Source organism: Artibeus jamaicensis, unplaced genomic scaffold (genome assembly GCF_021234435.1).
Source record: "Artibeus jamaicensis isolate MK-2021 breed Jamaican fruit bat unplaced genomic scaffold, CSHL_Jam_final scaffold_847, whole genome shotgun sequence".
Taxonomy (NCBI): domain Eukaryota; kingdom Metazoa; phylum Chordata; class Mammalia; order Chiroptera; family Phyllostomidae; genus Artibeus; species Artibeus jamaicensis.
The window spans coordinates 5,501,295-5,526,370 of record NW_026522057.1 but is presented as its reverse complement, the minus strand read 5'-3'; the positions used below and the strand labels follow the sequence as shown (position 1 = coordinate 5,526,370).

General features: G+C 50.6%; 2 protein-coding genes across 2 annotated transcripts in view; one reads left to right on the top strand and one right to left on the bottom strand.

Annotated features, from left to right (window-relative positions):
• The first annotated feature begins 766 nt into the window (after positions 1–766).
• On the top strand, positions 767–17,974 carry PPIE (peptidylprolyl isomerase E). Its single transcript, XM_037155210.2, has 10 exons — positions 767–838; positions 1,874–1,972; positions 3,075–3,118; positions 3,818–3,844; positions 5,004–5,085; positions 5,592–5,692; positions 8,188–8,311; positions 13,126–13,311; positions 17,243–17,385; positions 17,560–17,974. The coding sequence occupies exons 1-10, from the start codon at positions 808–810 to the stop codon at positions 17,626–17,628; spliced, it is 906 nt and encodes a 301-aa protein (XP_037011105.1). The 5' UTR covers positions 767–807; the 3' UTR covers positions 17,629–17,974.
• A 1,643-nt stretch (positions 17,975–19,617) lies between these two features.
• Positions 19,618–25,076, bottom strand: part of BMP8B (bone morphogenetic protein 8b) — a 31,468-nt gene continuing 26,009 nt past the window's right edge. The window contains exon 7 of the mRNA XM_053660736.1: positions 19,618–23,463. Within this exon, the coding sequence (XP_053516711.1) occupies positions 23,314–23,463 (150 nt within the window). The 3' untranslated portion in view covers positions 19,618–23,313. The remainder of the gene's footprint in view (positions 23,464–25,076) is intronic.

Sequence of the window (25,076 nt, the reverse complement as noted above, 5' to 3'; positions counted from 1 at the left end):
CCCTCACCTCTGTCCTTTCAGTTAGTTCCTTGAGTGAGCAGAAGCTGTCTCCACTCCCTGAAATCTTTTTCTCTGCTTCTTCCACTCTCTGCTACCCTTCCTTCAGGTTTCAGCTTAAATGTGACCTCAGGTAGGCCACAACCCACCACTCTATCTAAAACAGGTGGCCCCATAATTTTCTACTACATGTGTCAATCTATGATTTATGTATTATTTGGTTTATTCCAAGAGTCCGCACACTTTTCCCCTAAACAGCCAGGTAGGTGGTAGATATTTCAGGCCTTGTGGGCCATAGATCCCCTGCCCTGGTAGTGTGAAAGCAGCCACAAACAATACTTAAAGGAATGAGCATGACTATGTTCCCATAAAACTTTATTTATGGACATTGAACATTGAATTTCAATATTTTTACTGTCACGAACTATTCTTGTTTAAATATTTTTCTCAACTATTTAAAAATGAAAAACCAGTTTCACCTTGTAGGCTGTCCAAAAACAGGTGGTAGGGGTGGCCCGCGGACCGTAGTTTATTCGCAGTAGTCTACTATCTGCCGCACCGACTCCTTCGGCCCACGATTGTTTCCAGCAGCATCGAGCACCCGCAGCGCTGGATCATGCAGCTTCTTTCATCCACTTGCACCTCCCCGGGAGCCAGATGCTACCTAGGAGACGCAGGCGGGCTTGTTCTTCTCAGGAGTGGGTGGGGTCTGTGAGAGCCGAGACGCAGGGACGGCCGGAGCCGAGGGGCGGGGCCTAGGGAAGGGGGCGGACCTGGCGCAGGCTTCCGGAAGGAGAGTGCGGGAGCAAAATGGCCACCACCAAGCGTGTGCTGTACGTGGGTGAGCGCCAAGCGGGGTCTGGGCGAACCCGATCAGAGTGGGGCCGGGTGTGGGACCCTACGCGGAGAGCAGCGAGTAGCTGTCTAGGCTGGGATCTATGGTGGTATTGCTTTGCTTCTGGGTGTTAGCCCGAGACGTAAAGATCTTTCCGGTTCCCTTCCAAGTCCGCTAAGCTCTAACAGGTACCCCTTCATATCCTAGGTGCGGAGGACTAGTAGAGTGATGCTATGAGCCTCCAGATCCTCGCGCCCATTCATTTTACAAACAGTCACTTGCAGCGATGGCTCAGCCCTGGCCCCTTCCTCAAAGAAAGGGGTCCTCAGATTAGCCAGGTAGAAGTGAGAATAACTTCAGTAGCACAGTTTGATTAGCGCTTTGGTGGGGACAGACAACGATGACAAGCACCTGGGTGCGGGGAGAAATGATCCATCTGGAGAGGTGAGAGCATATTTTCAGGATGCGGTGACGGTGGAGCTAATGACCTGGATTTAGCCAGGTAGTCAAAATAGGGGCAAGTGTATTTACTGAAAGAGAGCCTTAAGAGTAAAGGCCCAGGAGGTGTGAAATACTTGTGAGCAAGTGGGTCATTTTAGGAGAACCCAGAGATTTGAGGAAGCAGGGGGGAAAAGTCTGAAGAGGTGGGCAGGGCTGCAATTATGAAGAGCCTCTTTATCCTGAGCCACTTTATCCTGAGCCACTTTATCCTGAGAACAGCAGGAAACCTTTGAAGGAATTTAAGCAGGGAAGTGATAGGTTAATTCCCAGAATCATCCTAGCTGGCTGTGTAGGGGAGAGGGAGATCAGTTAAGAAGCTATTGCAGTAATTCTGGAGCTGGATGAGGTTTCTACAAGAAGGGTGAAAAGAGCAGTGTGTTTTCATAAGTTGGGGGAGGGAGCAAATGAACGGAATGCCTGTGTACCCAAAGGACTGGATGGAATGACCCCTCCCCTTAGCTATAGGATGCTAACTGGGCTGCAGGGACTTCTCAAGAGAATAAAGGACAGTGATTCAGAAGGCCCTTGGCTTCTTTGCAGGTGGACTTGCAGAGGAGGTGGATGACAAAGTTCTTCATGCTGCTTTTATTCCTTTTGGAGACATCACAGATATTCAGATTCCTCTGGATTATGAAACAGGTGAGTCCTTTTACTCTCTTATGGTAAGAATCCTCCTATTGGGCAAAGAACTTAAAAAAATTTTTTAAGTCCTGTCATAGTGTATTATAAGGTTGGTATGTAGGAAAGTTCTGAAGGGTGGTGCCTCAGTAGGGCAGTATGACCATGATCTCGTAGTAGAGGGAATGTTTTGAGGCTTGTGGTTGTAAACTGTAACAGCACTCTTCGGAAAGTCCCATCTATTGGATTTGAGATAAAACAATTTTCAATAGCCCAGTTGGAAGATAGATTTTGAGCTACACGGGGCTCAAAATGGACCTGACTGTTGTTTCAAACTGTCTCCCGGGACCCTACCATACCTGCTTGCTTCTCTGCTATTAAACATGACAGCAGGAAAGCCTCACCTAATGATGGGGCCTTGGCCTCTGTCTGCCTGAGTAGATATTCCTTTAATAGACATCACTGATATAGTTCAGTTTTCTGTTTACTTTTGTTGTGACTTTTAAGATTGGAGTTTTAGGCCCAGCCCTGTCATCAGCCCTGCATGTTTCTTAGCAAGGTCTTTAAATTCTCTGGACCTGGGATCTTTATCTGTAAAAACAGTAAAATTATACTGGTTCTATAAGGTTACTCGATTAATTAAATTAACCCTCTTGTGCTTGGCCTTTCTAGGTAGATCAGCATTTTCCTGAGGATAAAGAATGAGTATCCTGATCCGGGTTTTAGGATTCGTGCTTTATTTACAATTGTTGCTCAAGATATATATTCAGAATGAATAAGTTAAATGACTTAATTTTTCTAGTCGCCTTGCTTGCAATGGTAAAGGTTTTAATTTGGCTTTGGTAGAAGAATGCTTATTTTAAAGAAAAGTGTTGTTTATTATTTAGCTATGTTCACTAAAAGATAGAGTGAATATAGCTTGAAATGTCTTTTAAACCCAGAAGAATTAAAGAGATTCCTTCTTCTGAAAGAGGGACTGGATAGCATTTCTAATGTCTGCATACGGCTTGTGACTGGCTTCCCTTTCCTTGTGACCGTCTCTTCTTCCCATTGCCCTAAACAGTAATTACTTGGTTTTGTTTTCCTTTTTTTTTTTAATTTTTATTTTATTTTATTTTTTTAGAAAAGCACCGAGGATTTGCTTTTGTTGAATTTGAGTTGGCCGAGGTGAGAAAGTTCTGTTTAACCTGTGTTTCATCTTTGGCTTGTGTGTCATTACTGATTGCAAAGGGTTCGGTTTCTGGGCCTTACGCTGACACTTCAAAGAGGACAAGAAGTGCTGTCCACAGAGAAACTGCCCACATCCCCGGCCAGGTGGCTTAGTTGGAGTGTCACCTGTACACCAAAAGGTTGTAGGTTCAATTCCTGGTCAGGACACATACCTAGGTTGTGGATTTGATCCCCAGCCAGGGCACTTAGGAGAGGCAAATATCGGTCAATCAGTATTTCTCTCTCACATCAATGTTTCTCTCTCTCTTTCTCAAATCAGTAAACCTATCCTTGGGTGAGGATTAAAAACAAAAAGCAACACCAACAAACTTCCCTCACACAAAGTGTAGACTGGGTAACACCGCAGACCAGCCAGGTCCTGGAGCTCTTGCTCTGCAGAGCTCCCCAGGGCTCCTGCCTGGCCGCACTGGGGATCACTTCTTACGCCCTCCACTAGATGGCGAGTTGCTGTACCACCAGCTCTAAAGTCAGCCAGGAAGCCCTCTCTGTCAGATGCACACACAACCTAGGCAGACACTGTAGAGGTGACTTTTTTCCTGTTTTGATTTTTTGTGGGGTTCTTTATGTATCTGTATGTTTTAGACACCTAAACATATGCTCAGGAGAAGCTAAACTTGTACTGTCTTTCCTTGGCAGGATGCGGCGGCAGCTATTGACAACATGGTATGGCTGGGAATCTTCATTCTTACTCAAGTTGGTTTGGTGGTACAGAGGGGTCCTTGTTCACATATCGGTTTGCTGAACCTCCAAAGTTACCAGGTTGCATGGGGAAGTAAAAACTGTCATCGTGTGAAAATGTTCCCTGGGAAGTAATCACTTACAAGATTAACCTTTACTCAAACATCCTTCCCCATTCAACAATAATACAAATCATAATCGTCCTTATGGGCGGATCTCTCACTGACTACCCTGTGTCTAGGATAATAAATTGCAAGCACTATGCCAACTGATTGCACAGTGCGCATATTTTGCAAAAGAGGCAAGATTTCATGAAGCATCAGACCAGGAAACAACTGAGAATGGAAATTCAATAAGGATATTGACCGGGTATGTTGCCGATGGCAAACGATTTCAATGCCTGGAGAGGCCCTTGGGGAAAATGATGGAGCTCTTGAGTGTTTGTGCTCTCGTTGAGAGCCCTGTGTTTGCATGTCATATATAAGGTGTAAAGATGACTGTTGATAGGACTTTTGTTGTTGAAAAAGAGACTGCAATTTCATCAGCACCTGCTATACATTTGTTCTACAAATTCATGCGTAGTTGAATTTGAACTACAAGAAATTTATTTTCATTACTTTCAGTTTCATCACAGTCAAACGTTTTTTTCCTTTACTTTTTACCATGAAATTCTATTCACTGCCCTAAATGGGTTTACAGTAAGTGGCCATTCCCGGTACTAATTATCTTTGGGTAGTAAGATTCTCCTTTATCCCTGGTCTCTTCTGCCTGTTCACTGAACATCGTCCTCAGCTCTCAGAGAGAGATCGCTTCTCACCATTTCAAAGCTGATTTTGACTTTTAAAGGTGAACCCAGGTACTTGGAAACTGCATTTACCCTTGTAACCCTGAACCTAGAGTTACCATCGGTAGCACAGCTCTTCACTTGCCTTGAAAGACAGGTGTGTGACAGCTCCGAGGAGGCAGTTCCCTGCAGCCCATGGGCTGCTTTGTGGTGGGCGCAGAGCTTGCTGTGAGGGTCTCAGGAATTAAGAGAGAACAAATCAGGATCATGTCTCAGATGTATCGGAAGCCAATGGAAAAGCTGTCTGACTCTCTTTTAACCTAACAAGAGTTTAAGCAGCTGAATTTGCAATCTTTTCAGAATGAATCTGAGCTCTTTGGACGAACAATTCGCGTCAATTTGGCCAAACCGATGAGGATTAAGGAAGGCTCTTCCAGACCGGGTAAGTGGGATCCCCCACAGATTCCCCATCATGTCCTCCAGTGTTGCCTGAGTTGCGTTTTTAGCCCTGTTCCATGGAAGTAGGTGCCAAGTGCCACACCTGGTGAACAGGAGTTGAGGGTGGTTCATGTTGACGAAGGGCACATGCCACTTTTGTGGGGAATAAAAAGAGTTGGAGCTTCTTAGGGTAGTTGTTTCCACGATAGAGAAACCCTGTCTGGTCTCTTACCTTTCCCCATGTTCTTGTTCCTGGGGTGTCCCCCCAAGGGCTGGAACTGGCAAGACTACAGCCCCCCCTTGACGTAGCTGTTTCACCTAGCCCTGCTGAGATCTGGACTTCCGAGTGACTTTCCCAGGGGGACCCTCCTGTACCCTTGGGAGTTCCCCAGGCAGAATCCTGTGGCTGAGCGGGCCTCGGGGTTCTTCCACTAGGCCGACGAAAGCAGCTAATTAGCAGTCGGCTGACAGTGTGAATCTCTTAACACTTGTTGGATTCTCCCCCTTCAGTTTGGTCAGATGATGACTGGTTAAAGAAGTTCTCTGGGAAGACTCTGGAAGAAAACAAAGAGGAAGAGGGGTCAGAGCCTCCCAAAGTGGAAAAGCAGGAGGTGAGATCAAAGGCGCGTGCTTCTGGAGGGGAGGCTGACGCTTCCACAGGAGATTGCTTTTTAACTTTTATGGAAATACAGCAGCAGAAAGAATGAAGAACGAACCCTTAGTACTTTGGCGAAGGCGGTTTTGAGTGGACTAAAGAGAGAAGCTTTAAGCGTCTCATTCTCGTGCTGTGGGGAGTGAACTTGTCAGCCTCGTTAGCTCGGTTTAGGTGCTGATTAGTGATTGGCAGCAGAGGAGGAGGAAGCCCACCTCCAGCGAAGGGTAATGAGTGCTCCTCTTCACCCCTCCTGATCAGCCCCGCCCCCTTCACGCCAGCGTTTGACAGCAGGCTCACGGTACTCCGGTTCCTGCCCTGATGTAGCAGAGTCAGGTCAGGGTGGAGATGCCACCCCCTGCCATCTCTGCACGGGTTCAAGGTCCCCCTTTCTCAGAGTGTGCCACTTCCACACTTTCTCCTGGTTCTCAGCAGCCTCTCCGATCATTGCTTCTCGGGCTTTTCCCTCCCCTCCTCATGAATATTGCTGCTTTCTTGGCTTTCACAGCATGCTTTCTTCTTTTGGCCAAAGTGGTAGCAGTCAGTTGGCTCTTTCGCAGCCTCTCCTGTGAAACAGAGACTTTCATGGTCTCTGTGTCTAGTGTTGAGCCTCCGACACTGTGCTGCAAGTCTCACGGGCACCTCAAATTTGCCTAAACGGCTGCTCTCCTTCTCTGATCCTGTTCTTCCTGTATTCATTCCCAAGCTGCTAATTTTCCATCATCCATCCACACATTGACCCGAGCCAGAAATTCTGGTACAAAACAGCAAATAAATTGTTACCCTCATGGTCAAAGGAATAACCCTGGATCGTCTAGACCCCCCTTTGAAACAGAGACAAATGTCTCTGATGACAATATATCATCATATTCTGTAAGTCTTTCTCTGAAGTCTTCCTTGAATCCCTCCTCCCGATTGTCCCGTTGTCCTGATTTAGTCTGTCATCTCATCTGGATAGTTACAGTAGCTCCCTAACTAGCCTCTGGTTGGAATCTCCCTGCCCTCCAGTCTTTCAGAAAGGCTGCTAGGAAGATCTTTTGAAAGCACAAGACCAGTCATCTAACTCTCCTGCTGAGCACTCCCCTGTGGCTCCCTGTCGCCTGTCCCAGGGGTGAAGCCCAGGAGGGACTCTCCAGGTCCTCGGCCCTGCCCGCCTCACCAGTCTCAGTGGCACCTCTCCACACTGCAGTCCCCACTTGACGCTCTTGTAAAGCAGGCTGTGTGTTTCCCTGTCTTTGCTTTCGTGTAGGCCACTCGTGTGCTTCTTGCCTCCCTTTCTAGGCAGCAGACTCGCTGTGAGGATGGGGGTCTTGGGTCATTCATTTTGTTAATAAAAATGTCAGGTGGGGTAATGTGATTAAGAGCAGGGACTGGGTGGGTGGCATGAGTAGCGTAGATTATTTAAAAAGATTTTACTAATCTTTTCTCAGAGAGAGAGAAAGAGAAGAGAGGGAAAGAAACATCAGTGTGTGGTTGCCTCCCACACACTCAGGCATGTGCCCTGACCGGGAACCGAACCAATGACCCCCTGGTTCTCAGCCCAGCACTCAAGCCACTGAGCCACACCAGGCAGGGCGAGTAGCGTAGATTTGAATTCCAGTTTTACCACTTAACCACCTCTGTGACCCTGGGCAAATTACTGAACTTTGTTGTGCCTCGGTTTCCCCATCTATAAAGCAGGGGTAGTAGTGGTCCTGATCTCAAGGATGGTTATAAGGATTAAATGAGCTACTATACCTAAAACATTTAGAATAGTATTCTGTACATGGCAAAGGCTATGTGGGCATTTGCTGCTGCTGATGTCGTTAGCCACAAACGATAGGAATGACATCTTCAGGACATTTATTAAACTGAACCACAAACAAGTTGCAAACCTTTGACTTTTCTATTGGAACAAATGTGACAGCTGTGTCAGATGTCTCCTTCTCCTCTGCTTAGCTTTGTCTACTTGGGTATAAAGCAAGGCCCCCTCGACCTCCTTCACTGTCTTCGGAGCCCAACTAGCGGGCCCAGGGAAGCAAGGGCCCCCTTGCTTCCATCGTAGCCAGCCTGTGGATCCATGGGGCTAAGCACAGCAGGAGGAGGTGGTGTTGCAGAAATGGGTCTGCTCACCTGGAATAAGGTGGGTGGGCTTGAGCTGGGGCTTGGTGGTGCTGAGAGTTGTGTTAGGTCAGCACAGTGTCATTCTGTGACCGCAGGGAGGTGAAGTGGGCTGACCTGTCTGAGGGTGAGTCACCTGATGAGATAACGTGCCTGTGGGGCGGGGTTGGGGTTAGATAGCGCTGAGGTCTCCTGTCACTGGGCGTCCAGCTGGGTGCCGTGACCATGGCCTCTGCCTCCTGCAGCCCCGCCTGCTCACTGCAGTCAGGTTCTGGGTGTGGTTTCAGAGAAATCCTCGTCCTCCCACTCGGGGAGTCAGGGAGTTCTCTCTAACCGAGCGATTTCTTCACCCAGGGAGAGCCCGCTGCAAAGAAGGCCCGCTCCAACCCACAGGTGTACATGGACGTCAAGATCGGGAACAAGCCAGCGGGCCGCATCCAGATGCTCCTGCGTTCGGATGTCGTTCCCATGACAGCAGGTGAGTAGGGCTCAGGTCAGGACTGCCGGGAGGCTGGCGCCCTTGACATTGTTTCTGACCTAAGTAGATTTGATCCTGCAGTTCGGTAGCAGACAAGTCAAGAGCAAGCATTCTTTAAGCCTTGTAGGTGCTGGTTTACTATTTTTGAATAATTTTTTTAAAGTATGAGTAAATAGACTTCTGGTCAAGATGGAGGAGTAGGTAAACACAGCTCACCTCCTTGCACAACCACATACAAATCACAAGTGAACTACAGAACAAGTCTCAGAACCATCAGAAATCGAGTTATCAAGTTAAATGGAAGTCTGACAACTATGGAACCAAAGAAACCACATCCGTCCAGACTGGTGGGAGGTGCGGAGACATGGAACAGGCTGGTCCCACACCCGTGTGTGGTGGATAAAAATTCGAGAGGACTGTCTCAGGAGTGAGGAGTCCCAGCCCCACACCAGATCCTCCAGCCCAGGGTTCCAGTGCCAGGAGGGTAAGTCCCTACAACCTCTGGCTGTAAAAACCAGTGGAGCTTGAGTCAGTGAAAGGAAGTACTGGATTCCCAAGAAGTGCCTCTTAAAGGACCTGCACACAGACTTAGACTCACTCCCTCTGGGCTCCAGCACCTGGGTAGCAGCTTGAAAGGCACAGGTGGTGTGCAGGAAGGAACTGAAGTGTCTGGCATCAGGGTGAGAGCTGGGGGACAACTATCTCCCAGACAGAAAGGTGGGTGGGGGCCATATCTGAGACTCCATTAACCTGGCTCACATAGTTTACTCATACAGAATTCCCGAGGCTCCGCCCTACCCAATTTAGGGCCCATCCAAGCTTTTAACAGTGGCTTTTCCACATGCATGGCTGGTCTTAGCTCAGGCTTCACATAATCCCAAATCCTCTCAAACAGGCAACAACCAGCCTCAGCGAGCCCCTAACCCCTAGACCTCTGGCTAAGTGGCCCCAGGTCTGGTACTAGCAGCAGCCAGCTGCGGATCACAGTTTGGCTTTGCCTGGGAACCTCCAAGCCCAGCACAAGTAGCAGCCATCTGCAGATTGCTTTGTAGTTCTTGCAGGGTGGCCCCACGCAGAACACAGGTTGGGTGCTGATCTTGGCCTGCACCACCCACGAAACCCCAGAGTCTGGGCTGCGCACCCAGTGGACAGCTACAGACCACGTCAGAGCACCACCACCCTGCCCTGTAGGCTCAACCAGATTGGCAAGAAATATTCAAAGTCGTGAAAAGCAGGGACTTACGCCGAGATTGCTTTATCAAGCAAAGATATCATTTTGAATCAAAAGCAGATAAAAAGATTCCCAGACAAGAAAAAAACTAAAGGAGTTCATCATCACCAAACCATTTTTATAGTAAATGTTAAAGGGACTTATTTAAGAAAAAGAAAATCAAAACTATGAACAATAAAATGGTAATAAACACATACCTAGCAACAAGTGAATCTAAAAAACAAACTAAGCAAATGAGAACAGAGACAGAATCACAGATACAGAGAACATTTTGATGGTTGCCAGATGGGAAGCGGGGGGTGTGGGGGATGGGGGAAGGGGTGAGGGGATTGAGAAGTACAAATAGGTAGTTACAGAATAGCCACGGGGATGTAGAGTACAGTACAGGGGATGGAGTAGCCGAAGAGCTTATACACATGACCCGTGGACGTGAACAGTGTCCGTGGGGGGATGGCCTGAGGGAGTGGGGGTGCTGAGTGGAGGGGGACAAAGGGGGGAAAATCAGGAGGACAACTGTAATAGCTTTGTCAATAAAATATAATACTTTATAAATATACTTTTAAATATAATTTACTTACTTTTAAGAAAAAATGTAAGTAAACATGTATTCATAGTTTTAAAAAATACCACACACATATTTCAGACGAGATCGGGCGCGTTCAGGGTGGTATGGTCGTAGACTTTACACATATTTCAAAAATATTGAAGGCAGTAAATTTAAAACTAGTCTTTTCCCCCTTTTCACATCTAGTCTTCTCCAGAAGTAAGTACTTTAACTGTTATTATATTCTTTTCTTTCTTATCCATTTTATTTATTTATTTTTAAGCGTTCAAGTACAGTTTTCTGCCTTTTCCCACCACCCCAACCCTCCCCGCCGCCTTCCCATTTCCACGTCCGCCTTGTTGTCCGTGTGTCCTTTATAGTTGTTCCTGTGAAACCTTCACCCCCATTAAGTTACTGTATTCTTTCCAGTTAGGTAAATATTAAGTTCAGTTTATTCTTTTTAATCTAAAGATTATTATTCAGACATGTAGATTTGCAAATCAACTTCAGAAAGCCTGCTTGATAAACCGGCAGTCCCAGGTGCTGTCCCCTGCCCTGCCCCGCCCCTCCCATTGCTCCCCCTCAGAGGCGGCCAGTCTCAGCTCTTAGCTGTGTCGGTAGGTAACAGGTTTATGTTGCCACTTCCTGGTTTTTTCAGGACAGACGTTATCTATTGGCTTCCTACTTCAGAAGATAAGGAATTAGCTTTTAAAAATCAGCTTCATCTTCCTTACATAGTTACCACAATTTTGGTTAGATCGCAGGTAATTTTAACTATGTAAATAAGCATCATACTGTGAGAACTTTTGTGCATAGCATCTTGTTCTCCCTGGAATTCAAAATTATCTTGTTTTCCCTTTGCCTAGTTTTGTATGTATGCATTTATTCCTGATTCTCTCCCGAATTCTCCTACCTGCCTAAATCTCTCATCAAATTCAAACACAGCAGATGTTCTGTCGATTTCACTTTCCTGTAGTAGCCTCTCCTTGGAGGCTCGAGATGAGCTCCCGTCCGGGCCTGCTGCTCTCCGGGCCCACTCACAGCCTCTGTGCTGGGATCTGCTCTTCCACCTCTTATGTCGCCACCTCTGTTGTCTTTTTATTTATTTATTTATTCCCTCATTTCAGTAGAGAATGTACTTCTGCAGCTTCTGCAGAAAAGTGCTTGGGAAGGTAAGCTCTTTGAGACCCATGTCTGAAAATGTCTGCCTTCCCACTTGATGGACAGGTAGGGCCTAGAATTCTGGAAAAGTCTAATGTCATTCCAATGCTTGGTCCTTTGTACCAAACCTCTTTTGTTCCCTATCTAGAGCTATGCCATCCTATATGGTAGCCACTAGCTACATGTGACTGTTTAAATTATACCAGCCACTATACTGTGTCTATGAGTTTGTGTGTTTGTTTTGTTTTGTATCCCATGAGTGAGATCATGTGGTTCTTGTCCTTTTTTGTCTGACTTCACTTAGCACAATACTTTCAAGATCTATTTATGTCACAGATGACAGTATTTCATCGTTTTTATGGCTGAGTACTATTTCATTGTGTGTACATATGCCTCATCTTTATCCAATCATCCGTCAAAGAACACTGAGGTTGTTTTCACATCTTGGCCATTTAAACAGGCCTTCAGCCAGACTTCCTGTTTTTAGAACTGCCTTCACCCTCGTGTCTGAGCTTGTGGTGTTTCTGCAACATAAGTCTGGTTGCTTCTCACCTGTGCCAGCCAGAGTCAGCTTTCTTAGAGCTGTTACGACTCATCTGTTTGTTTTCAAGCTTTCAAAATTTTTTTGTTGCTGTTATCTCTTCTCTCTTTCTCTCTTTTATTTATTTTATCCATTTTTAAGTGTATAATTCAGTGGCATTAATTGCATTCACAGTGTGCACAACCAACACTTGTACCTATTTTCAAAATTTTTTCATCATCTCAAACAGAAACTACCCCACTAGCCAATGCCTCTTCACCCACCTCTCCCCCCAGCTCCTGCATCCGCCTATTCTAAATATTTCATATAAATACAGTCATGTGATAGCGGTCCTTTCATTCTGGCTTATTTTCCTTAGCATAATGTGCACATGTGTCAGCACCTCACTGATTTCATGGCCAAACGGCGCCCCATCGTGTGGCCACACCGCCATTTGTTTGGCCGTTCACGTGCTGATGGACGCATGAACGTTGCTTCCGCTTTCTGGCTGTTGTGAATGATACAGACATTCGTGATCCATGTGTGTTTAAGTCCTTGTTTTCAGTTCTTTTGGGTATGTACCTAGGAGTGGAAATGCTGGGTCAGAAGGTAACTTTAGCTTTTTGAGGAACCGCCAAGCTGTCTGCCTAAGCAGCTGCACCATTTACGGTTCACCCGCAGTGTACGAGGGTCCCAGTTTCCCCACTCCCTCGCCAATACTTGTTATTTTTTGCTTATCACAGCTGTCCTAGTGTCTGCGAAGTGGCGTCTCATACAGTTTTGATCCGCATTTCCTTAAGGAGTAACGTCAGCGTCTTCTCATGTGCTGTAGTGGCCATTTGTGTATCTGCTTTTGTGGAATGTCTATTCCCATTTTTTGCCCGTTTATTAACTGGGCTGTCGGTCTTTTTGTTGTTGAGTTATAGGAGTTTGTTATATATTCTGGGTGTCAAAACCCTTATGAGATACAATTTGCAAATACTTTCTCCCATTCTGTGGGTTGCCTTTTCGCTCTTAACAATGTTCTTTGATGCATAAAGGTTTTTAATTTTGATGAAGTCTAATTTACATATCTTTTATTTTATCAGTGCTTTTTGGTGTCATATTTAAGAAACAGTTGCCAAATCCAAAGCCACAAAGCTTTGCCCCTGTGTTTTTTGCGAAGGTCTTGTTCAGTTTTCCTCTGTTCAGCGTGGAGCAGAGCTAGAATGCATGTACTCCCTCCTCCTCTAGCCAGGGTCTCCTGTGGTCCTCTGTGTCAGCGTTCGAATGAAAACGGAATCAGGTACAGTTTTCAGAATCCAGTCAGAGGGAGGTCTGTGTGCCTTTCCTGAGCACCTCTTCCTTTCTCCCCCCAGAGAATTTCCGTTGCCTGTGCACCCACGAGAAGGGCTTTGGCTTCAAGGGGAGCAGCTTCCATCGCATCATCCCCCAGTTCATGTGCCAGGGCGGCGATTTCACGAACCACAATGGCACCGGGGGCAAGTCCATCTATGGGAAGAAGTTTGATGACGAGAACTTTATCCTCAAGCACACGGGGCCAGGTGGGACAGGATCGGTGGGGGGTGGCGAGTGGGGCTGGGGCAGGATCGGACTGGCTGTTCGGGAGGAACACTGGGCTGTGGTGTGGCCAAGGGATCGGGGTCTGCAGGAGACCCAGCTAGCGGGCAGAGGAGAAGGGTTCAGCCCGGCCAGAGCAGAGCAAGTTTGCTTCCATTCATATGCTATCCATCCCCGCGCCGTGTCCACACTGCCTGTAGCCCCCAACTTAGATTCTGTGGTCTGCCATTATCAACTCTTTCTTACTGCTGAACCCCACTGCCCCCTTCCTTCCTGTCAGACTGACCCAGTAAGCGATCACAGTGGTTGGTCCCCCGGCAGCTAGAGACAGACAGAGGGCTGTCCTGAGTGGTCCCACTCGAAGCTTATGACCATGGTTCTTCCGGGCCCCTGGGCAGACTTACTAGGTTCCCTTAGTTAACGCTCAGTCCCGACAGTTCCCTACCTTCCTTCACTCCTGACACCTCCAGATCGCCCTCTGCCTCCGCTGTTCTGCATCTCTCGTTCCCACCCTGACTTCCCTCCAAGTACAGGGGATGGGCTGTCTCCCCGCGCCATCCCCTCTCCCCTACTTAGGGACCCGGCTTCTGCGGTTGTTCCTCCCCTTCCCCCTGCTGTCTTGGACACCCCATTCCCCTGCTCCGCCAGAGCCACCATCAACATAAAAATGTGGCATCAGCCAAAAATCATCCTTCGACTTTTGCCCACCGCCCCCCTCCCCTACCACATCCCACCCCAGCTCTCACCCATGTCTTTGGTCCCTTTTCTAAGCAAACTTTTTTATTTTTAAGCGTTTATTATTTATCTTTAGAGGGGAAGGGAAGGAGAGAGGAAGAGAATCATCAATGTACTGTTGCCTTTCATGCGTCCTCTGCTGGGAAGTGGCCTGCAGGGAACTGGCTTGCAACCCAGCATGTGCCCTGACTGGGAATCGAACCTCGATTGTCTGGTTTGCAGGCCCGTGCTCAATCCACTGAGCTACACCAGCCAGGGCTCTAAGCAAACTTCTTGAAAAAGTTCTGTAGACTCCCTGTTTTCCCTTGTCCCCATACCGCTCTAGCCAGACTTCTGGCCCCACCGACCTATCCACTCTTGGGAAAGATGCCAATAGCTGGTTGTCGCCTAATCTTACTGCGCCTCCCCGCGGCGTTTACACTCCTAGCCTGTGCTCCTCGGCTGGCGGGACTCCTCCCTCTTCTGGTTTGTTTCCCTTTTATCCACTTGGCTCCTTTTTCTCAGTCTTTGCTGTCTCCTCCTTTAACTGACCCTGAAAAATCAGAGGGGCTCGGTGCCATCCTTCCTGTTCTCCATGGAAGCCTGGTGTCGTCCATCGTCCCTGTTTTCTAACCGATTGTTTGTAGTGCGGCTCTTTGCTCTGCTGAAGCCTCTGTAGACTGTGTATCCTGCCTCCCCACATAATTACTTCACAAACCAAGTTTCAGTCACTCACTGAGAAGTCCGTACTGTTCTGGACTAATGGAACACCGAAGGACAGTAAGTAGCTGCAGGAGGAGACTGTGGGTTTCCGCACGCAAACGTTCCAGCACGACCCACTCACGGGTGACAGCGACTGTTTGGGCGCAGCGACTAGAAGGGCGGCTGGGCAGGCGGACCGGCAGCCTGGACGCCACGAGCAGTATTGCTGTTGGCGACGTGATTTTGTGGAGTGGTAAACACAGCTGGTTACGTTCTGAATTAAACAGAACAGTAGTCTCTCACTTTACCTAGTAGTTGCAAATAACAACTTTGGGCCTAAATGCATAATGGAATGAGGTTGTAGGGACAGATAATTGTAAACAGATCTTCCACACCCTTGTCTGGCAGGACATTTGAGAGTCTCAGAGGAGGTGGGACAATTTTTTTTATTAAGTGGGATATTTCAGAGCACCTAGCATTTCAGGGCCCCCCACTAATGCCAGTAACACCCCATAACATTTCTAATGGTCAAAAACACTTAAACTTCCGAAGGACCCCTAGGCGTGGGACCCCCCCCCCTCTGAGAACCACCGGCCCAGGCCCACTCCAGGCCCCAGGCCGCAGTCACGTCCCCGCTGCTGCTCCCACAGTCCGTCTCCGCCCGACTCCTGTCCTCTCCCCTCACACCCCCACGGCTTCACACGCCCCACAGCTCGTGCTCTTCACCCCACACTCTTCCTCCCCTCCTGCTGTTGCAGTCGGTGACACCACCGTCCACCTGGCCGAGGAGTCAGGCCCTTGGGACCCACCCTTGAGCCCTCTCCTCGGTCACCCTCAGGTCAGAGCCCTCTGTCTGCAGTCCCTGCCTGGCCCGGCCGCCCCGCACCCTCCTCCCCACCGGGGCCTTCCCAGCTCACCTCCGGCTCCGCTCTCGCCTCTTGCCCCTCGTAGTCTGACGTCGAGGTAGTCAGAGCGGTCCTTCCAGATGGAAACCCAGTCCCATGGTTCTGCGGACACTCCTCCTGGGGCCACGTCGCCCGTGGGGTCCGGTCCAGCAGGGACCCACCGGGGCCTGGCACCTGCCCACACCCACCGACCCGCCGCTCTGTGTCCCCACTGCAGGCTCGCCGTTCCTCAGACCCTGAGCTCACTCCCCCCGGGGCCTCGGCCAGTGCTGATTCCTCCCTGGAGCATCTGTCCCCGGTTTCCGCAGGGCCACCCCTGCCTCCCTTTGGGTATCACACACGTGTCCCCTCGTCCTCGGGGCCTGCCCTGGCCTCCCTCGAGTGGGCTTTCCTACCATCTCACTCGTCTTTTTGAGTCCAGCTTCATTTCTTGCCACACCCTTACTGTTTGAAACTGGAAGTTTCTTTTTCTACTTATTTTCTGTCTCCCCTTGAGAATGGCAGCCTCTCGAGCACAGGATGTGGGATTATTTTCACTCCTGTGTCAGCGTCTGACACAGTAAACTGCCGTGAAGGTAGGAGTCGGCGCGGAAATCAGGCAACTACGCAGCTCAAGGCAGGTGATGCTCTGAAGACCTTTATTGAAAGTAAGACTGAAGCTTCTATACTAGTCTAGCTGGCAAGTGATTTCAGCTGGCAAGCAATTTCGGATTCATTGGCTTTTGCAGTTACAGTTACTATGCTTCTTGGTCTGAACAGGAACTTGGCTGTCTGCCTTGGTTAGGCTATCGCAGGGGGCCTATTCTTATTCTGCGTTTTAGATATGTCTAAAATTGACTCGGGGGGTAAACATGCCCTCCACGCCACGTCCACCAGGTTGGAAAATGCTTCTTTGAAGTCTTGGACCTCCCCTCCTGACTTTGTCAAGGAAGGGATCCAACTGTGGACATGGCAGTAAACGTTTGACCATTGGAAACAGTGCTCACGGGCTGGTCTGTTCCGTGCCAGACTCCTGCTCCGCTGCAGTGCTGAGCGTGGAGGGGGACACGCCCCGCCCCCAGGGAGCACGCCCCGCCCCCAGGGAGCACAGGGTGCCGAGGCCCCACATGGAGAGCGGCTTTCTCACCACAGATGGGCTACAGCTGCTCCTGCTGCCCCCTCCGCCCCCAGACCTGGGCCCTTAAACTAAACTCAGACGTCCCCCGCCCCCCTTAGAGCCTCCCTGAGGGTGGCAGCAGCCCACTTGACGCACCCAGAGCCCCTGTGTGGCTGCCCCTGCGCACCCATGCCCTGCGCAGCTGTCTGCCCCTGGCTTCCCTTTGTCACAGCACAGTTGTCTTTTGAGTGACCTGCACTAGACGAGCTCCACCAGAGCCGGGACCCTGTCCCCAAGGCTCTACAGGGGTCTGGTCACAGCACAGACAGTATTTGTCGAGTGAGTGACACAGGACAAGCTGGTATAAAGTGATTGAAGCAGCCCTGATCCCTGTTCCGTGGACTGCCCCTGGAGTGAAGGACAGGCGTCCACATGGTCCGTGCGTCCCAGAGTCGGCTTGGCCGGGGAAGGGGACTGACCCTCGCCTGCTCCCCCCAGGCCTGCTCTCCATGGCCAACTCTGGCCCCAACACCAATGGCTCCCAGTTCTTCCTGACTTGTGACAAGACGGACTGGCTGGACGGCAAGCACGTGGTATTTGGGGAGATCACGGAAGGCCTGGATGTCCTGCGAAAGATCGAGGTGGGTGACTGACACCTTGAAGGCCTGCGGGAGCGGCCTGGAGGGAGGGGCGCAGCGGCTGGCGGAGGAGGCTGCGGGTGCTCAGGCTGGGCGTGGGAGGTGGGCTGGCTGTCCCGAGGTCCCCTCGAATCTTCACCCTGCCTGCGCGCTTTCTCCTCTCTTCCTCCCACGAAGGCCCAGGGCAGCAAGGACGGGAAGCCGAAGGAGAAGGTGATCATCTCCGATTGCGGGGAGTACGTGTGAGAGGCGCTTTCCCTGCGCTGCGCCTGTGGGCCCCGGATTCGTTCACCCGGGGGATCCCGCACTTGTTAAGCAGGGGTCCGTGACGTGGCCCTTCTCGGGGTCAGCTTGGAGCAGCTCCCCTGCAGGCCGGCCTGGGCTTCCCCTGGCTCTTTCCCAAGTGTGGCTGGGGAGCCGGCACGGGGCCCGGGTGCCTGCTGTGGATGGCTGGGCGTGGCCTTCGCAGGCCTTTGCTGCTGGCGCCTCTCGTGAGCCCACTGGTGTGGCTGTTGGACATTTCTTGTGGTAAAATGGATCATAATTTATTTTGCCAGATATAATAAAACCTCCCCCCAAAGTGATGACTTCAGTCTTTTCTCTCTTGAGTCCTTCAGCTGATTGTATGAGGCCCACCTATATTATGTAATCTGATTTCAACTCTACTGATTTAAATGTTAATCACATCTGAAATATGCCTTCACAGCAACATCTGGACTGGTATTTGACCCCAAACAGAATCCTGGGACCTAGCCGAGTTAACACATGTAATTAAAGAGCACAGTCCCAAAGATATTTACTGCCTGAACCTTCAGAGAAAGCATGCTGACCCCTGAATGAGACGCATGGTCCCACCCTGTGCTTAGTTCTGGTCCTACCTACTGTGGTGGCCACTGCTGGGAGCCAAGGCGGCCTGGCTTCTGGCTTCTCTCCACACCCCTTCCACGTTCTGGTTGGCTGGGGTGCTTTAAAAGATCCTTCATCTGTGCAGGGCTCTCAGCAGGGACAGGCCTGCTGCCCTCTGGCCCTGTGCTCCGGGGATGGACGCTCCTGCTGAGGGAGGGTGGCGTTCTGGCTCAGCCTCTGGCTCCCATGTACTCAGTGGACTCCCGGCCTTCGGCTGAGCACCCTCTGCTGCAGGTGGCCAGGTTTCTGGATGTACCACATGGTTACCCCTGAGCTCCCAAGAGCCCCTCTGAGCAGAGGGCCCGCCCGGTCGGTGCATGCCACAGCCACTGCAGGGCAGGCACAGCCATGGACAGGCCTGGTGAAGGGTGGGGATGATGGCGGTGACTGCAGGGCCTTTAAAGAACCAGGAAAAGATGTGTGTGAAGAATTCGGCACAGCCAGCCTCCTGAGAGGACCGACTCCTGCGAAGGTGACCCTGCCGCTTTCCACTCTTCCCTGGAGGCCTAGGGAGGTTGAGACTGATTTTCCAAAGTTTGGGGAGCTTGGCAGGTTTTGAGTCATTGAGCACCACTGCCCCTCCCAGGGGTCTCCGAGGGTGTCCACTGGTGCTACCTCACTGTGTCCACACTGGAACCCTCCACAGAGAGAGGTAAACAAGGATCGGGACTTGCCTGCAAAGGTCACCTGGGACAACATGGCAGAGCCGTGACCAAAAGCATGGCCTGTCTCCCACCCCCAGTCATAATGAAGTCCTGGGAGGTTTTCTGGGCCTCGTGGCTCAGTCCATGGCAGGGGGCCCAGGGACCTGGCCGGGCCAGGCAGCAGGAAGGGCCCAGAGCCGGGGGAATAGTAACCTGGCCGCATACTCAGCTACTCAGTACAGCACTGGCCCTCGTTGCTCAGGAGGGCTCTGGCCTGTGGGGAGTGGACACCAGGGCAAGGTGGGGCCTTTGCTACAGCCTGAAGGGCAAAGCTGCTTTCCCAGGACTGCCTGGCTCCTGCCTGAGGGCCTCCCTGTCCATGTTGCTGCTGTTCCAGGACTGAGGACATGGAACTCTGTTTCGCCAGTTCATTCCCTAACTGCTTTAGGGCTGGACCCGGGCCTCAGACTGGCCTCTGACAGCTGCACCGAGGGAGAGACCCAGGGCTGGGGTCAGTGCTGCAGCCGCTGGAGCTCTCTCCAACAGCCCATCTGCCTCCAGGTGCTGCTGGCACCTGGAGTTGTAGGGCCTACTTTTTTAGGGGTGAAAACTGATTCTCATAGAGTTCAGGTGATAGAAAACTAGAAAGCCATGTTTTCAAAACATATTTATTAACAGGGAACTTTTCACCATATGAGAAAGTAGGAGAAGCGTATCTTGAAGTAGTTTAATACAATACGAAACCAATCTTGTAAAAATACCTACCTATAATATGTGAACCTCTATGTTTATCCTAAGAGGAAAAAAACTAGAAGTAAATTAACAAAATATTAAGTGTTTATCTGAGTTGTAGGAGTAGGGTGACTTGAATTGTATTTTTTTGTTTTAAACTTCTTTCAAAAACTGCATTATCTTTATTGTAAATGAAAAACACGTTTTAAAAAAGGGGTTAGGTGTTTGCACAAGGTCTTTGCATAAGTAGGAAAACCTGAGAGGGACCATCCCTGTTCAAATTGCTCAGGGGCCCTGGCCGGGTAGCTCAGTAGGTGAGAGCATCGTCCAGATTCACAAAGGTTGCGGGTTTCATTCACGGTCAGGGCACACACAGGAATCCACCAATGACTGCGTGAATAAGTGGGACAGCAAATCGCTGTTTCTTTCTCTCTCTTTTCCTCTAAAATCAATAAATAAAAATATTTTGAAGACACGGTACACACACAAATCGCCGAGGCACTTGAGTACTGAACGCCCCCTACAGGACAGTGGGATCCCCGTGTGGGGGTCACCGAAGCTGCAAGGCCCCTGCTGCAGCTGGCAAGGCTGGGCACTTGCCTCAGGCCTTCCAAGCAGGTGAAAACTCATGTCCTGCCCCTGAATGATTGCAGTGTGTGGACAGAAGCCTAGCTCTGAAATAAATACACCATCACCTGTAGGACACATTCTGGGAGGAGGTTTAGTGGACAAGCATGGAAGGGGCACAAACTTAGCCAATTCATTTGTAATAGTATCAGCAGGTACCAGTTGTTAAGCATTACTAAGACAGACATTGTCCTAAACATTTATGTATAAATCTGATCCCCAGAACAGCCTGGAGGGAAAGCGCCCATATCCTGTTGTCTGGGGGAAGAACCAGGATTCAAATCTATTCGGCTCCCACAATCTATATTCCTGCTATGCTGCCTCTTCCCTATTTCTTAGGGATGTTTCCAGAACCTGTGACTTCCCTACCTTAGTTAGAAGACAGTTTGATATTGAGGCCAAGATTGCACTGCAAATATCAAGGCTGACATGCATTGTTTCTTAGTCTGTTTTTGCATGTGCCCTCCCTTCCTGTGAACTGTCAGGCGACTTTTCGTTGCTGTCAGTGGGTGTGCACTGACCACCCTTATTTATCCTTCTGGTCTGGATAAACAAGCCATGTGACTAGATAAACAAGCCATGTCCCGAGCAAGAGAAAGGGAAATAGTGGCTTCTGTGCTGTGTACCTGCCATCCTTGGCTCAGCAGATAAGATGCCTCATGGAATACAATGCATGGGCTTTGTGTTCACAATTATTTCACTGCCCAGGGCTTTTTCTGTTTGATTTCATTTGGTGCCTAGATCTCAGAAGTTGCTGGAAGTCTGGTGGGCAAGTAGGTACACAATGACTTACTGTTTTTCGACTGTTCTACAGCTCCTATTCATTCCTGCCGTGCACAGCCTGGTTGGTAGGGGAGGTGCATGTCATGCCTACAAACCTTTGGGTAATCCGACAGACGTTTCTGGTGCACCCCTGCCTATGCCAGGCTATTCCTGGGCATGAAAGATACCAGGGGAAGTAAAAACTTAGCTGTCAAATTAATTGGCTAATTTTAAATTTGCAGTCACCTAAAAGACAATCCTTGATGTTGGGAAGACAGAACCGTTACTTAAGTAATGGAATGGCAAATAGGTTCCATGTTTACCAACTCGTGGCAGCCACCTGGTTGGTTTGTGACTTGGACTTATGATGGCCTCCAGGGCTCTGCATTCAGGGTCACGAGGCTGCATCTGGGCTCAGGGCTCAGATGACGATTTCTTGGTTGAAGGCCCGCTGGAGATCAGGAAGTGCCCTGCCTTCATGTTAAAGATAGGAAGTGAGGCCTGCAGGAGGAAGTCACCTACAAGCCAGGTCTCTCTCCAGAAATTTAGGCCAAAGCTTAAATCCCTACACTGATGGAGAGCTCACTACCTTACAGTATGGCCCCATGGAAGGGTATCTTCCTCTGCACTTGCTCCCAGCACCCCTCCCAGGTCCAGGTGTGGAGGCCACTGTCCTACAGCATGGCCCCAGCCTCCAGTCCCACCTGTTCCAGGTCTGCTGTTCCGGAGCCTGTCCTCAGGGTGCAGAGTGAACCCCAGGGATGCGCGTCCTTGCGCACATGGGTCATTCTGCCTCTGTAGGCTGTGCCTGTGGGTTGGGGCGGAGCCCAGGGTCTGCTATTAATGACACAGTATTTCAGGGTTTGGGCAGCTGGACTCTGTCTGCTCCAGCAGGTAAATTACAGGTTTAGCAAGTCAGAAATCAAATAAACACTCCAACTGCCTCTGCTGCTCCAAAGAGAACAGTGGTTTCCGGGAACCTCCCCACCCAGCTCATCCTAATTACTGCCTGTCACTCCCCGGGGACAGGGGCCTTTTCTTTGGCTCCCAGGAGCCGAAAAAACAGGATGGGGCTCCTGGGCACAGGGGATGACGCAGACTTTGGTGACCAGCCTGTTTTCGACAACTTATGGGCACAACAGGTGCCGACAAGTCCCTGCCCTGGCCCCACACCAGGCCACAGGCTGCCCAGTGTCGCAGACACATCGTTCTGGGTCGACTGGATTGCTTCTTACCAGGGGACGGCAAAGAGTCTTTACTTCACATGCCAACTGCAACGTGCTGGCAGTGGCTGCCCGGAGCTCGTGCTGGTCACGCTGCAAGTCTATCAGATTTGGAAGTACAAATATCAAGATTGATTATTGATGCCTGCCATATAAAGGGAAAAGGAAAATGATGTCCTTTGTGCTGGGCACTGTCATCCTGGCCCACCCAATGTATTCTTGGCTCAGTAAAAAAATTACTTTCCCGCAGAGCTGAACGCCCCATGGTTCAGCGTAATGACTCACATGGGTCAGTAAAGCCCCAAAGATTTTTTGTTTCTCCAAAGGCAAAGTTTCAATGCACTGCATGTCTTCCCCAGAAAGCGGACAGATCAAGGACAGGAAGGCATAAGATAAATGCCATTGGCCTTAGCCCTACACCATGTCATTCATTCGGCTCTTTCTGGAGTTCCCTGCCTCCCCAGGGCCAGCAGTTTGGTAATTCAGATCAGCAAATATGAAACACGGAGGGCAAGTCCCTGCTCTTTAACAGAAGTGCCTGGCAATGCCCAGGTCTGCCCCTGAGAAGGGCAGGCAACCGGAGGTGGGCCAGACCTGTCTACATACCCCCAACCCTGTAACAGAGAGCAGAGGGCCTGAGGTGGCCACCTTGGGCTCTGGGTGCCCCTCAGGTCATTCCACATCTGTCCACAATCTGGGCCAGCAATAAGCAAGAGTAGGTCCTCAGACAGGACTTTTGTGCCAACCCCAAAGTCAGCACATGCCACTGGGGACAAGGGCTGGGAAAGAACCTAGCATGATGACTGAGACCACTGGCATTGGAGGCCAGAATCTATCACAACCTCAGGCAGGGGAGGGGGCAGAGGGGCCTGATAAGATCCAGTCCAGGGGGGAAGGAGGGAAGGGGATGGACACGCGGATCTCTGAGGACTCTCTGTGCCAGTCCTGTCTGTGGTCTGGCTGAGTTTGAGGGTCTCAGCCTCTGGAGAGGGGGCTGGTCCGGCTGAGAGGTGCTCACAGGGGCCGGGGGCGGGGCCTCAGTGGCAGCCACAGGCCTTGACCACCATGTTCCGGTGTTTGCGCAGGATGACGTTGTTGCTGCTGTCGTAGTAGAGCACGGAGGTGGCGCTCAGCTTGGTGGGCGCGCAGCACGCCTTGGGGACTGCATCTGGCTTCATCAGGTGCACCTGGCCAGGGAGGGGGTGGCGGGCAGAGGCGTGAGCACCAAGCACTTCTCTCAGGCCCACTGGGCTCCTGCCCCCAGCTCCCATCTGCCCCAGGTCTCCAGCTGCTCACTCCTCCCCTGTTCCATTGATCTGCAGCCCTATGTGATCCTACTTGACCCCTGCCCCGCCCTGCCCTGAGGCCCAAGGCCCACTCCCTGCCATACCCACTCCCCTCAGACCTGAGGACCCTGCTGGTCCCCAGCACACAATGGAGCTGGTGGCTGGTCCCATCTGCCTGACACCCCTGGAGCACCATCCCTCCAGGGTTCCCTATACTCCTCCCTCCTCTCTGTGCTTTCATAATGTCCCTGATGTCTTGCACCTTTTATTCCATGTGGCACCAAAGACAGATGCTGTTTACCATCTGTCCTCTGCTCCTGTGACCCAGTGAGTGTTCACAGACCAAATGGATAAAGCCTAGGCTTCTAGGTCCGCCCTGGGGTGTCCGACGCCATTATTTCTGGGAGCACTTCCGCCCTCTAATAGCTTCTAAGGCAAGTGTCACTCCGGCAGATGAAGAACCCGAGGGCACAGAGGCCATGTGCGCTGTCACCCAGAAGGACTTGGGTCCAGGTGCAGTGACCCGGCTCCCCACTCCAGAACAACTTCACCCACCAAATAGAGCCTGACTGAGGAGCTATTTCGGCCCCATACAAATATTTATCCTGAGACTTGGCAGCATGAGCTGAGTTTACACTGGACTCCTGGTCAGGGCCCCGAGCTGATGGCCCAGAAGGCAATCCTGAGCTATCAGGGGCAGGAGAGTAAGGAAACCTGCTTCCCTCCGCGCGCGTGCGTGCGTGCGTGCGTGTGTGTGTGTGTGTGTGTGTGTGGTGTGTCTGCTCCGAGGGCCCAGGACCACCCAGCCCTCTGGGAGGCTGCAGAGCAGGACCCGGATGCAACTGTCTGATGGGGGGACTTGTCCGGCAGCCAGGCCCCTGTTCCCCAATGCCCGGCCTTGTCCCTGAAGCCCCAGCCCACTGGCCAGGAGGACTGTCAGCTGGGCACTGGGCTGGCTTGGGGCCCAGAGCCTCTCTATGGCCCTCTGGGGAAGCTGAGGCCTCTGGGGTGTCCAGTCAGACTAAGACATGGGGGCCGCTTCCCCCCAGCTTCCCAGCCTCCACGTGTGATGTCTGGCCCTGGTATTCCCAGACCCACGTGAGAGGGACCAGGCCACATGCCCTGGTGTGCCCATCATGGGCTCTCAGTGGCTGAAAACCGGGGAAGGCCTTTGCAGACTCGGGACACTGGAGAGTCTGGAGAAAGGCAGGGACGCTGCCTTTCTGTCATTTTGCTCAGAAATGGCTCCTTTCTCAGGTCAGCGACAGTAAGAAAAACTGCCTTTTATTCCATGTGGCACCAAAGAGATCGATATGCAGAGCTAATGTGCCATTCCATTCTATTTGCTTCGAGCCACTAGGAGACCAAATCAGAGGTTCTGTTACTATGGGTATAAATCACACATCTGTGGGCCTCAGTTTTCTACTCTGTGAAATGGCTATAATGGTACTTTTTCCATTTCCAACACAAATGTATCTCACACACATGCCTTGTAGCTGCTGGACCAGGACAGG

Excerpts from the sequence above, each read along its gene's own strand:
- PPIE (XM_037155210.2), top strand. The coding sequence starts at position 808 with ATGGCCACCACCAAGCGTGTGCTGTACGTGG. Across the intron at positions 3,119-3,817 it reads TTGAATTTGAGTTGGCCGAG|GATGCGGCGGCAGCTATTGA; the intron begins GTGAGAAAGTTC and ends TTTCCTTGGCAG. Across the intron at positions 17,386-17,559 it reads ATGTCCTGCGAAAGATCGAG|GCCCAGGGCAGCAAGGACGG; the intron begins GTGGGTGACTGA and ends CCTCCCACGAAG.